The following is a 14,142-nucleotide window of genomic DNA, read 5'->3' on the forward strand; positions in this document are numbered from 1 at the left end:
GCTCAGCCAGCCTCGCCGCCCTGCCCAGCATCGCTCCCGTCCCATCCCAGGGCTCTCCCACAGCACCCAGGCCAAATGCTACCCAGCTCCTGCAAGGACAGATTTCAACCTCCACAGTCCAAGCTAGACCCCTGCTTTGATTTAATCAATGCGAGAGCAGAAGAGCTGCATTATGCCTACTCCAGACCCAGCACCACCCACCCTGCCCATCTCGTCCTCAAACGAACAGGTATCGATAGCTTCATTAAATTATTTTTTTTGACCCCTCCTGCCCTTGACTAGAGGGTTTACAAGGAAGACCAGAGTGGGCAAGCCCTTAAATTCAAGCGATACATCTTGCTTGCAAGTCGCCACACCCCGCACCCTCCCTGGCACCGTTTTGCACCACAGCCACGCAGCACCCTGCCAAGTCACCGGCTTTCCCGGGCTGCCTCGAAGGTCCCGCTTACATAAGAAGGAACAAACTAGCTTTTCTTCACCACCCTTTCAATGCTGCCATTCATCCCCTGCCCTCCATCCTCCCAGTGCCACCTTGAGGGATGCAAAACAACACAGCCAAAACACTTAATCTCACACATTACCCCAAGGCAAATTTTTGTTATCAGTGGGTAATGGGTCTACAATTTTGTCCCCCAAAACCACAAGTCATTTAAAAGGTTAAGACAAAAACTACTGAGATGCAAAGGTACCCGTGTATTAAGGACACGCTGTACCCTGGCAAAGCCGTGTCACTGCTCAAAAATCAAAGAGCTCTGAGGCCTGACAGGCCTTCCCTGGAGGACGCAGGGGCTGCAGGGCCAAGTGACACACGTCCCACCATAGCAGTGAAACCAGCATCAAACAGCAAGGGACAGAATCTGTTCAATGGTTGTGTAAAGACTTCGGCTCCGGTGCTGAGCAAGCACTAAAGCTGGTCTCAGTTCTACCCAGCTGGAAACATCTTGGTCAAACCCCAGGTTATTTTTGCATCTGCACATCAGTTCTGCCTGGTTAGAGACTCTGTGCTGACTTTGGCCAAGTGGTCAACCCTAGGAAAAAGCAAGCCAGAAGGGGAACAGGATGCAACTTTGCAGGCTTAGCAAGAAATGACAAAGCTAGGTTTATTCAGACACAAATAAGCTTCTTCAAAGCATTTTTCCACCCCTTATAAAATCAGTACTAGTATCATAACAATCTATACTCCAGGATTTTTAGCCCTCTTCGGACTTCAAGCCAGCACGGATGCATGCTGCCTGCCCTTTCCAATCATTCTGCCATTATTTTTCAAATACCAAATTCCAACTCCTTTAGGAAACCAGGGGGGAAGGAAGTATGGCTGGTTGAACTCTTTGTCCTTCTCTCCCCTCCTCCTCCTTTTTACATCATCAGAAGAGAGGAAAAAAAACCCACAAAAAATGCACATTCCCAAAGCTAGAGGCTACATCCCAGTTCTGGCAACCCAGTGGTCTTACCACAAAGCTCAGCACAGCCTGGACCCCCTTTGACTTCCTAACAATACATTCACAGCGGCAGAAGGGTGGGGAAGGAGGGCTTCAAAAGGAAAGAGCAGCAAGGAACAAGCTATTTGGAACCCAGAAGCCATCCACTGCGACGTGAACCCTCGCCATCTGAGCTTTACTGCTCCTCCCGGCAAGTGCTTTTAAGCGTGGCAATGGGAAATGAAGAGAGAGAGCCAGCAGCACCTAGCGCGCTAGCTGGCTGTGGGTCTACAAATATTAATATGTCTTACATGTCAACAAAGGCTGGACTTCACAAAGTGACAGGGAAAGTACAGAAGGCAGAGCACTCAGCAGCCTTACACCATCCATACATTCTGACTGCAGCACTTAGGGAGGCTGATGAAGCGCTGGGGACGCAGGCAGCTCACTGAGCCTCGCACATGGGGGATTTCAGCCCTTAGTGTGATGCAGGGTGGTATTAGTACATAACGCTGGAATTTACCCTTTTTATCCAGCTTTGGATGGGGACAGAGGAGAGAAATCAATGCGTCCAAAGTTTCCCCTCTCCAGCCAACATCCACAAGGGAAGGGAGAGCTTTTTCTTCGATTGCTGTTAAATGACAAGGCAGCCGTAAGGAGAGGATACACTCTCACACCACATACAGCAGCTGCTGTGCAGGATTTGCAGCCACCTTGCACCTTCTCTGCCAGTTGCACAGCCAGGACCTTGCTGCCAAAACTGATGGTAACACTCTGCAACCCATTCCTCCTCTGCCCCGGATGACTGACTGACAGCTGGCAACCTTGAAAAGATCCTCCTGGGCTCCTGCCTGGGACAAGCCATGGCCACGATTCCCAGGACAACTGCAGCGGAGGCGGCAGGCATCACGGGGATGCACTGGCCAGAGGGGCAGGAAGAGGCAGGACCAGATCAAGAGGTGCAGGGGAAGCAGCTGGAAGGAAGTTTGCACAGCATCAGCACTACGGTCCCAGCCGCCCACATCTACACATACTAAACATCAATTAAATTTAAATTGAAAGAGAAAAAAATAAACACTTTGTAAAGACAAGAGATGAAAACATCCATGCCGTATCTTTGAACAGCGGGATGAAACCACCCTGAAGAAATGTAAATGTAGCAGGAACCAAGAGACTCCCGGGATTACTCATTACAGGAGATGAGATTCTCAACATCTTTCTGTTTTGCAACAATTAGCTGGTAACTGGAAAAAAAATTGAATAGATCAACACTTTTCTATTATTAGTTTTAAATAATGACTCAGAAACAGGCACTTCCTTTTTCCTCAAGCTGTGAAGAGCTAAGCACCAAGACCCTGATCATGGCCTCAGGCTCATTTAAACTGCAAATACTCTGCAGAAATTACAGGAGAGTGGTGTGAATACAATGAGAAACAAACCCTTCATTTTGAGCATAACTACTAGCAATTACCTTTCATTTATAGGTTAAAAAGCTTGACAGCATATTCACTAGGAAGAGCATGCAATGCCAAGATGTATGTGTACAGAGGTTGGGGAAGCAAGGAGAGAGGGGAAAATTCATGCCTGCTGATGGCCTCGGAGGGAAACTGAGTAAAAGGCCAATATAAAGAAGTCTGCCCAAAACATAAGGCTGCCTCCCAAGGCCTGACCCTAGACCTTAATCACTGATACCATCCACAGCCCAGGCAAATAATTAAGCATTTCAGCTCTGAAAGAGTTGCAAGCCCAATCTGCTAAGCAGACAATTTTTGCAGAGCAATTCAGAGAGAAAAAGAGAAGCAGATTCAGCTGATGAGACACAAAAAGTCTCTTCCAAAAGCATTAATTTCCTTTGGGAAGCAGCCCACATGCTTCTAGCACAGTGGGCAACCATCACTCCTGCAGCAGGTCCCAGCAAGGCAGATGATTAAATCTGCATCAGTCATTTGGTATAAACAGAAAGGCAGCGGATGAGGATGCAGCGTCACGAGCAGTAGCTGGCACTCTGAAAACAAATAAACTTGGAGTTCACCTTGGTGCCTGCTGATTGAAAGAAACCTTTCAGATCTTCTTCCAGAAATAAGCATCTGCATCCCTGCCACGTCCCCTTAAAGCATGCATAGGAATGAGGACACAGCATAGTTCTCAAGGGACCTGCAGTCTATGCAGCAGCGACCAGGCCACGGAGCAGCACACGACCTCCCCAACCAGGCTGTGATAAGGTGACCGGCACTTCCACCTAAGCTACTGCAGCGTGAAGCCTGGATGCCAATTTCTGGACAGCACATCCATCCAAGAGCACACTCTGCCCATCCAGGCTGGCCACAGTCCCCAAGAACTTCAGGCACCGTCCTGGAATGGGACACACCCTGGAAGAAGCTCCACACCAGCAATGTATACAGGGGCTGAGGAACCACAGCTTTTTGGAAAGTTGAGTCCCACCACCACTTTGCCGAAAGGTGAAGCAGCGCAGAGGCGCTGTGTTGGCCACCTACACATCCTGAAACACCCCCCGGGGCTTGGCGTCACTGCTCCCCAACTGCCACTTCCTTCCTGCGACCCTGGCGCCACGCTCACCAGCTGCGAGCGGCACACATCACCGGAGCACTGGTATTCTTCCAGGGCTGTTTGGCAGAGTCAGGCATTGACCCATCTGATCAGCTCTGACCACCAGCAGACGTGGCTGGTGAAGGCACCACCGACAAACCCAGCTCCCAAAGAGATCCGAGTGCTCTTCAAACCTCAGACCTCCAAAACAGCAGCCCTGAGACAACACACAGAGGCAGGTGCATCATTTCTTGGGTTTTTCCTTTTACTTTTTTTGTTTTTATTCCTTCCCTTCCTTTGCCACGACACACGCTTTGTATTAAATATCTTAAATATATTAATTTTTAAAAAGTATTAATAAAAAGCTACTGAAGGACACAGCTGGCAGAGTGACCAAGGGCAGCGACCCATTGCAAAACATGGGGACATTTTAAAAAACAGAAAACAAATAAACCTGGCATTTTTTGCATATGCACAGCTGGCTGGAATACCCTGGACTCTGGCATTATTGCAAAAATGGAAGGGGAAGCGGTAGAAAAAATATATTCCATTGCATCAACCTGTATGGGGAAGGGAGTTAAGAGCAAAAATGAGGAGGCTTTAAACATTTTTGGTATTTCAGATGTTCCCTCCCACACCCACGACCCAATCACTTCTAGTCTTTAAGCAAGTTTTCTGGCTTGGGGTAGCCAAACAATACAAAATCTGCTTCATAAAGCTTGTAGAGCTGCTGCCTCCAAGCCAGTGGGATTTTGGCAAACCAGTTATCTTCCCAGCTGCTGGCAGTCCTGTTCCGGTAGCTGGGGGGGAAGCGAAGCAGCCTGTCCACCTTGAGGAGCTGCAATAGGTAAGTAGCATCCTCATCCAGCGTCTCCAGCTTTCCGATGAAATCATAGTCTATCTGGCATGGATGACACAGACGGTAAATCTGCCTCCAGTGCTCATTGAAGGGGACCATCTTCTCTGTCCTGGGATCCAGCAAGTACTGGATGAAGTCAGAGAAAGAGACTTTGAGGCCTGCCCCGAAGGCCTCACTAACAGATGTGGGAAGGTTGGTATGGTTGGAGTACAGCTTTAGCATGGGGATGGCAAAACGCCGGTAGAACTCCTCATTCTCCAGCTCAAATTTGCTGCGAAAGGCAGAGATGAGGCGGACAAAAGGGTCTCGTACAAAGAGGAACTTAGTGTACTTCTTCAGCTTGATCTTCATGAGGTGCCGTGAGAACTTCCCATAACGTCGCCAGAATTTGTTGAACGTCAAGTGGGTGCTGGTGTTGTGGACGTGTTCCCGGGGGATATCCAGAGGGTTCCGGTACGGGACCCCCTGGTCCAGCAGGCTCTCACTAAGCACAATCATCACCCGTTTCCAGTTGGTGCAAGCCACCTTGGGGACGTAACAGTAGATGATGCCATGGCGGTCATCCACTATCAGGTGGTTGAGCTCATAGTTTGGGATGTCGTCAAAGGAGCGCTCCTTGCTGGGGAAGTTGAAGCTGGAATTGGCACAAAACTCTCGCAACGTTCTCTGCCTCTCTATCTGCAGTTTCTCTTGGTCCAAGCTGTTTCTGTCATTGTGAGTAGACCAGTCATAGCCCCGCACGTTCTCCTCCAAATTGCTCACCACAGGCTTGCTGGAGCCCTGGACGAGCAGCTGCTCTGTCTTTTGGGGGATAGAGCTATTCTGTTTCAGGCTTGAACTAAGCAGCTTTGCCAAAAACTCATCTACATCTGGCAAGGCTTCCCAGTCTTCACCTGCCGTGATACCAGGGATGCCTCCTGGGGAATGAGGCCTGGAGAAGGACGTATGCAGGTAGAAGTGAGCCGTTCCCACATTGTCCCAGTACACAATGATCAGGAGGATCATGAAGATGGAGACCAGCACCACAGAGAGACGGAGGAGCCGTGCTTTGGTCATCCTGACACCTACTGTGATAGCTGGCTTTCACCTGGATTCACCTCTGGCTTGCAGAGTGAGGCTTGGGATCCAGCATGGTGCTGCAGACCAGGTGCCTGGAAAGGTACCAGAAAAAAAAAAAACAGTTAGTTGAACCCTTAATCACTCTGGTTTAGAGAGAATGATCTTGCACTATCATGACTTGTCGCAGGGCTGACCATCTGTTTCCACATGGGGAGAGCTGTGTGAGTCTGAGGTAGCCATAGGGAGTCCGTGGAGAAGAGCTTGACTGGCTAAAAGGAGGCATAATGTATTACAATTTTACCAGTTTCCACAGCAATCATGGTTTTTCTAAAATCAATCTCAAGCTTCTAGAGTCATGTGATTTCAAGACAAGCTCTGTTTTCATTTAAAAAAATAAAGATTTCAGGCCTAGAGTTTACAGAAGGAAGTTTGAGGGTATTAAAAAAAATACAACTGTATACAGAAAGTATGCAGAGCCAACCACCATTCAGACCTCCCTAATTTTTAAACAGATCTAACACACAACAGGAAGAAAGAGGGATCAATCCATGATTTTAGGTTGTGGTGTCATCTCCCCATGAACATGCGCTGTACCACTGTACAGAAAACAACGACCTTATCAGAGTTATAAATACATAGCTGAAGATGTTGCCTTAGTGGCTAAAGCAAGCCCCTGTCGAGAGAACAGCACTGACCTGAACGCACCACCTTATCTAATACCTGTGAAGGCACCCAGCAGATGTCATCTCCATGACCTTTCTTCATAGCTACTTCATTTTGTCAAGAACAGAGATTACACAAATGGTTTTCCTACAAAAAACCCTCAATGGGACATAGCCCCAGCAAGAGCCATGCATCAGTAAAATTCTGAAAAAATGGTTACTTTTAACTGAATGATTTCTGAGAATAAAGATGCTCTGGTAAATCTCTGTCCATGTCCGGACTCTGTTGAGACAGGATCTCTTTTCCTGGTTTAGTGTAATTTGTATTTCTATCACATTTATCCCTAACAACTCTCAATTGCCAAAGGCAGAAGAAAAATCACTGCTGAAAGGGCAGCTCAGAAAATCTTTTCTAGAGGGTGCATAAGGTTTGGGTTTTTTTACTTCAGCCAGTCCCCTCTTTTTACTGCTACCTGCTTCCTTGCTGACTCCCAGCCCCTTTCCACCAGCAAGCTCCTCAAGTGACATCCATCTCCCCACGCTGCTATGCGTTTTCTAGTTCTGCACAGAGGCAGGCTGGCAAATCAGCCTTGTTCTCTCCTCAAGTGATCAAGGAGCCAGTGCCTGCAGCAAGGGAAGAACAACATAGTAAAGTGAGGAGCAGCTATCTGATATTTTGAGAGAGAAACCAAGGTTTGCTGTTTTACAGTCTCTCTCTAGAAGGTTTAACATCAAAACACAAGCAAAAAGTAGTCACTCTAATCTCCTCCTCCCCTCCAAGCACAGTCCAGCCCCTGCTTATAAACACAGAACAGCACCTATAGATAAAAAACCAAGAGCCACCCTTTCTACAGACATCCCCATTCTCTCCAATAACTTCAAAACAAACCCTACAAACACCAGCTCTGAAAGCAAAACCATGTCAGGGCAAGCTGCCCTAAAAACTTTTTCAAAATGAAGACTGGGGGTCTCTTCCTCTGGAAACAGAAGTTGCTCCTCAGCCAGTTCACAAGCCATCCTGGAAGAGCACCAACCCCACCCTGTACAGGGATGCGAGAGTCCAGATACGCAAACGTGCTGAGTTCTGTCATTCCCAGGGGAAAAGTGCCCAGCGCCTTTGAAGCTCACAGCAGCTTTGTGCTGAATGACTTGTCTAAAGAGCCATCTGTGTGGCTGTGCTTAGGCCTCGGATATCAGTTTTTCATAAAGTCCTCGTTTCAAACACTAGACCAAAAGATCAAAATTTAGTAACAAACAGTAACAATACCAGATACAGTTACATATCACAGTATTACCTCAGCTTGTGCCAAAAGACATAAACCGCAGAACTGAAGGTTTAGGGTTTTTCCACCCTGGTGTATTTATTTATACTTTGGAGGTAGGGAGAGCCAGAAATTCAGTGTAGCTGCAGCCTAACATGTGGCTTTGCACTGCAACACCAAACGCTGTGTGTTTCCTGAAGCCAGGCTCTCATTCTACACGTGAAGAGGAGCTGGAGGAACTGCAGACGTAACACTGCACTCTGCGGAGCAAGAAGCAGGTATTACTCAGCAGTAATTCTCTACGTTCAGCTAGTCAAGATTGAGGATGGAGCAGAACAAAGAAGAAACTCCCAGAAAGATGCGCACGGAGTTAAAGAAGGCGCAAATTACATATGTGCGTCAGCACTTCAGGCCAAGCATCTCAGTCCAACAGAAGAAGATAATGGAGTGATGCTGCCAAGCCTACTGCTTGGCACACTTCTGGGTTTGCGTTTTGCCTGAATCTGTTCTTGCTTTCAAGCTGGTTAGCTGTTCAGGGCAGGGACTGCTTCCTATTCTGCATGAATAGGGTGCCCACTGCGCTCATAATCCCTAGCACACTGGGTTTCCAACGCTGCTTGAGAACTTTAGGCTGGCTGGAATGCAGCAAGCCCAGAAAACTGCATGGAGCATCCCTTTCTGCCATCCCCATACCCAACAGCTTCCACAGACTCAAGCAGCACAGCAGCCTGCTAGCATTTCTGCAACGCTGTCCCACCCCAACACAGACAGATCACTCTCAGCAGAAGCAAACGAGACGCTGTGTGTGGCACACACATTCCTCAGGCAAGTGGAAGGAAGGCTCTTTGTCAAAGCCACCACCATGTAGCTTTACCGAGCGTACCCCAAGGGCTCGAGCCTGCTTTCCAGGACACAGCACAAAGGCCTGCCACAGTGTTTGGCTTTTCGGAGACACACAGCAGCAGAATAGCACAGAATCAAAATGACTCCGCTTCTATTAACTCTATCAGTGCCAGAGGGGAACCCTGGAAAAGAGCAATAACACAGTTTAATTCCCCCTCATGAGAAAACACTGCAGAAAACAGAGTTACTCTATTGACTACGATACATCCTCTTCCTGAGCACTTCATAAGAGACGCCAGACTGAAAGCACAAATTACAGGTCTCTGTGCACATCAGAGGGAACGCGCCTCCATCCTCCCCTTGCCAGAATCAAAAGGAAAAGCTTCCAGGAGGAGCCAAGAATTTACATTCAAGTTTAACCCAAAGCCACCAGCCAACAAGAATGTGCACCAGGATCCACACAAAGCTGCTTCTGTGACATGACACTGGCAAACTGGGAAACAGATCAAGTGCTATGATCATCCCACAGAGTCCCCTGAGCAGCCATCCCATGATCATCTCCAACCTGAACCTGGCCTGGGTGTGAACCAAGGACTCAGCTCCCCATCCAGGCCTGAGAAAGACACTGAGGTCAGAGGTCACTGGTCCCATCCTCTCCTACCACAAGCTGCCATGTCAAATAACCACGTCTCAAACTCTCACTTAAAACCAGAAAGGGAGGATGTGTCCCCAGCACTCTTATTGCAAAAGCTATTGCAGATACAGCTCCTCAGGGATTTGGAAACCTTATTTGCACTTCATAGCCCGATTGTAACTGTTTGTTCTCAGGGCAAACAGCAGTTTAAGTAATTCCTGTCTCTTTCTTCCTCTCCTCTCAGGTTTGTGTAACAGCTACATTCTCTCACAGCCTCTCTTTGCAAAAGAAAGTAACTCCAGCTTAATTACAGGAGCAGTAAGGCCTACCGAAAATAAAGGAGCTTGCACACAGGTATGTACTGGAGACAGGGGACAATAACCCCTCTCTATGAAAGGTGATGGTTTCAAAGGGACGGTGCCTCCAAAGGTTTGGGCGCAGATTCCACCTCTTCGTGCTTTGTGTTTCCCCAGGCTCACCCCTCGCCCACTGCTCCTAATTCCCTGCAGCGAAGTGCAAGGCGCAGGTCAGGCGCAGCACCAGCTCACCTCCTCCAGGGCCCACTCGTTTTAATGTGAGAAGATACGGGATTTCAGGTAGCTTGCTTGGGCTTTGCCTGCTTCTGAAGACGGAAAGAGGTGGAATGAGAACTTTTTAAAACATACAAAAAACCCAAATTCAAATGGATTCTTTCCCTTCAGGCAGCTGCATTCACCAATAATCACTCAACCCACACAGCCTTCTTCACCCACAGATTGTGGTACACACCTGCTTCCAGCTACGCTTAGGGAATAAGCAGGCTCTAGAGGAGGGGAACTAATTTAACCTCCTGCAGGTGCAGGAGAACCAGTTCCCATCAGCCAAAGCAGATGGACACCTTACCAATAATCAGAAACTAATTTCATGCACTTGGCCATCACTCAATAAATTGCTTCCCCCCAGCTTTTCAAAAATCTAGCATGCTTTTCAGATCAGAGAAGTTTTAACCTGTATAATATCAGCAGTTACGTTAGTAAAAATGCACAGTGTAAGCAAAAAAATAGGGCTTGCACTACATGTTTTGCCCCTAGTTAGCACATAAATGCTAGAGACAAGGAAAAGAACATACTATCTATGTAGTTACCCCAGCGCCTTGCCTCCCATCACTGCCACAAAACCTGGTTTGTACAATCTTGGCAGCACTGGTCACCTTTTTTTTTTTTTTCATGTCTGTGCCTGGAAGTTGTCTCAATAGCCATATTTCTAAGACTTCCAGGAGGAAACTCCCAAAACGCAGCATGTCCTGTTCACTCATCTCCTCTGTCACAAACTTCAAGCGCACCCATCGTTCCTGGTCTTACAAAGGCAGGAAGCCTCAGCAAGCCTCGCTGCCTACAGCCCGGGCCAACAAAACCCCAGAACATTTAGCCGTACATCAACACAGGGGCCAGAAATCAGACCCTGCCACTCGCACCGCCCGCGCTGGCCTTACAAACACCTGATTTAACCAGCTTCCTGTCAGACACAGATCAGCTCTGCACTGAAGTTTTGTGCACGAAGTTCAAGCAGGACTAGATCACGCTAACGGCCATCTCCGTGAGGCAGCGTTAAAAGCCCAGCTCCGCTGTCGACAGAAGCGCTCTGCCGAGGAAGCGGTTTGCTGGGTTTGCTCTTGCAGCCGCTCGGACCGCAGATGCTCCCGAGTCCAGGAGCAACCCAGACTGCAGAACAACACAGGAAAACCGCACAAGCCGGCTGCTACCAACCCTCAGGCCCAGAACCGGCGGCCGGGGAGGGTGCGATAAATGCAGCGTTTCACGGTTTGGAGAAGAGGAACTGCCTGGCAGAGCCGCTCACCCGCCCCGCAGACCTCTGAACACCCACAGACCCAACCGCTTCCCCGCCACCGCCGAGCCGTGAGGCCGGGCTGGGCTGCCCGGGACGAGCGGGGCTGCCCGGCCCGCCACACGACGCCCCGGTGCCCGCGGAACCATCCCCAGCCCTACCTTGGCGCGGCCGCGGGCCCCCCGGGAAGCGCGGAGGGGACGCCGTGCCCCGGCGGCAGCTCATAACCGGAGCCCGCCGCGGGGCGGCACCTCCCGCCAGGACCGCCTCACCCGCGCCCCGCCCGGCCCCTCAAGCCGCGCTCACCTCCCGCCCGGGCACCGGAGCCTTTCTCCCCACCTCCTCCTCCTCCTCCTCCTCCTCCTCCTCCTCGTCCCCGTCCCGCCGCTACCCGGGCGCCGCCTCTCGCGAGACGCCGGGCGCGGGGGGTCCCCGCGGGGCCGTGGCGCAGGCGCCGCTCCGCCCGCCGGCGGGAGGCCCCGGCCCGGCCCCGCCGCGCTCCCTCCGCGCCTCGCCCGCGGGCTGGAGCCGCTCCCCCCCCCCCCCGCCACCCCGGGCCCGGTCGCTGCCCGGCGGGCTGACGGGAGGGTCCGCAAGCCGGAGGGGCTGCCCTGGCACCGGCGGGCAGCAGCGCCGCGTTCCTTCCCGGAGCGAGGCGGCTGCGGAGGCCCAGCCGCTGAGGAAGCGACCCTCCTCACACCCCTCTGAAACGGGGCTGCGCTGCCGAACCACCCTTCGAGCAGTAACACGGGGAAAGTTCACCCGAAAACGCACTCTTAAATTCGTTGCAGGTCGCGTGGAGGACTCCTGCCACGCCATAGCCCCGTGCGGGTATTTATTTGCCCTACAGCTCGGGGGCTGAGGGGCTGCAGAGATAAGAAACCCTTCCCAGCACCTGCCCTGCCCCAGGGAGAGGGCGAGGAAGAGGTGGCACTGGGTGCGGTGGCAGCAGTCCCTGTCCCGAGATGGACACAGCGTCCCGAGACCCGGCACCGCTGTGTGCGGGAGCTCGCGGTGAGATGTAGCCGGTTTCAAGATGTTTTGTGGAAGAAAAAAACCCAGCCTTTCGGGTTCTAACCCATCAGTCGTTAGCAGGAATGAAGTATTGATAACTGGATACAGCAAGGCTAGAAAATGCTGCTGGAAAAGCCCAGAAAGGTCTAAGCACCCTTTGCTACTCTTACTGTTTGTGATCAAGAAGAATAAAATCCAAAAGCAGTTAGCCCAGAAATGAAAATAAGCGTGGTCCCACTTGACACGGGAGGGGGGCTGCCGGCTCACCGCCAGCATTTATCAATGCTGCAAAGGAAAATTTAGAGGTTCCACCTGTGAGATCTCAATCCTCAACTTTTACATTCATCAACAGACTTAAAAATGCAGGTTTTACAAATGGAAACTAGCACATCACATGGCTCCGTGCTCTTCACAACAGTCATGGCAAATTATCAAAATGTTACACAATCTCCCTTCAGAGATACAGCCTCAAAGCGATGCATTCAGCTCAAATGTCCCACTCTTTGTATGAAATAGCTCTGAACACTGCAACTTTTCATGGTGATTCAGCCCAAAAGTATTTAGTGGAGAGGTATATGCTTGAAAAACTCCCATTTTCCCTCACTTTTGGTCCTTCAGTATTTGCAGGTCACGTGAGGTCTTGTAAATACAGGCTTGGCTCAAGACCTTCTGGCACAGGTTTGTTTTACACACAGTCTGTGCTTATTTTATCTGTGTCTCCTTTTTTTTTATATCTTTGTTTATCTGAAAGAGTCAGCCCCAGGGAACAAGTGTTCCTGACCTCCTCCTTTGCCATCACACCTCTTTCTGCTACTTTCTGTTTCATAAAGAAAATCAGCTGCTTGCTATGCCAGTTTACGCACTTGCGTTGCATCCCCACTTCAGGGGTTTAAGGCATTTTATAAATACAAATAATCTAAGCTTCCTCATCCCTGGAGTAAACTATCCCTCATCTTCCTGACTGCAAAGCAAGAGGCATAGAGCAATAGGGAGTGGGCACAGTGTCATGCAGCAAGTCAGAAAGAGCACGTAGGATTCTTTGCAAGTGCTGCAGCTGTAAAAAAGACTCTTCGACCATTTGAAAAATGCATGACCCTACCTGAGATTCTCATCTTAGATACTTCAGCAGACCTGGGAGGGAAGCCAGTCCTCTTTAGGGCATGAAGTCACTATTTATTCAGTGCAATGAGCAGAACAGCTTTATTTGCAGCATATTTAAAACGCAGGGAAAATACTTTAAAAAAAAGCCCCATATGGAGAAGGCTGCTGGCTGGAGATGTGTGTTCCAAAAAGAAAAACACATTCCCGCAGTTTACCTCCAAGCTAGCTCTTATCAGGGTCTTCACCTATCACCATGCTGCTTCTCCCGCCTGCAGTCAGATCTGAAATGCTCTATAGATGGAAAAGAGCTTAACAATCTCTGGCTGCTCTCACAGCCAAACATCTGCTCACCCAAACAGCATTCCAGGCGTGCATTACACCTCCCAGCTTCACAGCAACACACAGGGACAGCAGGGAAGAGCGGGGAAACTATTTCGCAGGCATTTACACTTGGTTTTAATATTCAGGGAGCCTTTTGGATGCATGGGTGGCAGACACACTTTTTCCCTGGTGAAAAAGGCATCTTGGGCTCCATGCTGACATCTTCTGGGAGGCGAACACTGCTGGGAAAAAGGTTTTCCTTTTCTTTTGGACTCTGTTAACTGAGAAGTCTTAAACTGAAGCTAACAGCTAGAGCACACAGTACAGAGGAAAGATGTGGTAGGGATACGGAAAAAGTAACCTACAATGTATAAGGTCCCTCTCCCCCCGTTAGTCTTCCCTCAGCTTTTCAGTATCACAACACAGAAGCTAAAATATATTTTAAGGCACACTCCCCCTGCATCTGCTTCCTCGACTTCCAGCAGTCTTGAAATTGGGATCCCTTGGGGCCATGGAGAGCCCTGCTCCCCCGGTGATTCCTAGTTAGTCCTCAGCTGGTTCCCCAAGCAGGCGACCAACTGTTGCTTTTGCCGACTGC

At 49.8% G+C, this 14,142-nt stretch overlaps 1 protein-coding gene across 6 annotated transcripts; it reads right to left on the bottom strand.

The window, feature by feature from the left end:
• Positions 1-4,209: 4,209 nt before the first annotated feature.
• Positions 4,210-11,476, bottom strand: CHST12 (carbohydrate sulfotransferase 12). Of its 6 annotated transcripts, none has more exons than XM_033000353.2 (4): positions 9,833-9,874; positions 8,691-8,832; positions 7,841-8,067; positions 4,210-5,975 (listed from the first exon to the last, which is right to left on the bottom strand). In XM_033000353.2, exon 4 carries the CDS (start codon positions 5,878-5,880, stop codon positions 4,621-4,623), a length of 1,260 nt encoding a protein of 419 aa, XP_032856244.1. In that variant the 5' UTR covers positions 5,881-5,975; positions 7,841-8,067; positions 8,691-8,832; positions 9,833-9,874; the 3' UTR covers positions 4,210-4,620. The 6 variants fall into 6 exon arrangements, with proteins under 6 accessions (XP_032856244.1, XP_032856245.1, XP_042654795.1 ...); XM_033000354.2 differs by lacking the exon at positions 9,833-9,874 and adding an exon at positions 9,614-9,702; XM_042798861.1 differs by lacking the exons at positions 7,841-8,067; positions 9,833-9,874 and adding an exon at positions 9,614-9,702.
• Between the last annotated feature and the right edge of the window lie 2,666 nt (positions 11,477-14,142).

Source organism: Tyto alba, unplaced genomic scaffold (assembly GCF_018691265.1).
Source record: "Tyto alba isolate M040663 unplaced genomic scaffold, T.alba_DEE_v4.0 Super-Scaffold_28, whole genome shotgun sequence".
NCBI lineage: Eukaryota > Metazoa > Chordata > Aves > Strigiformes > Tytonidae > Tyto > Tyto alba.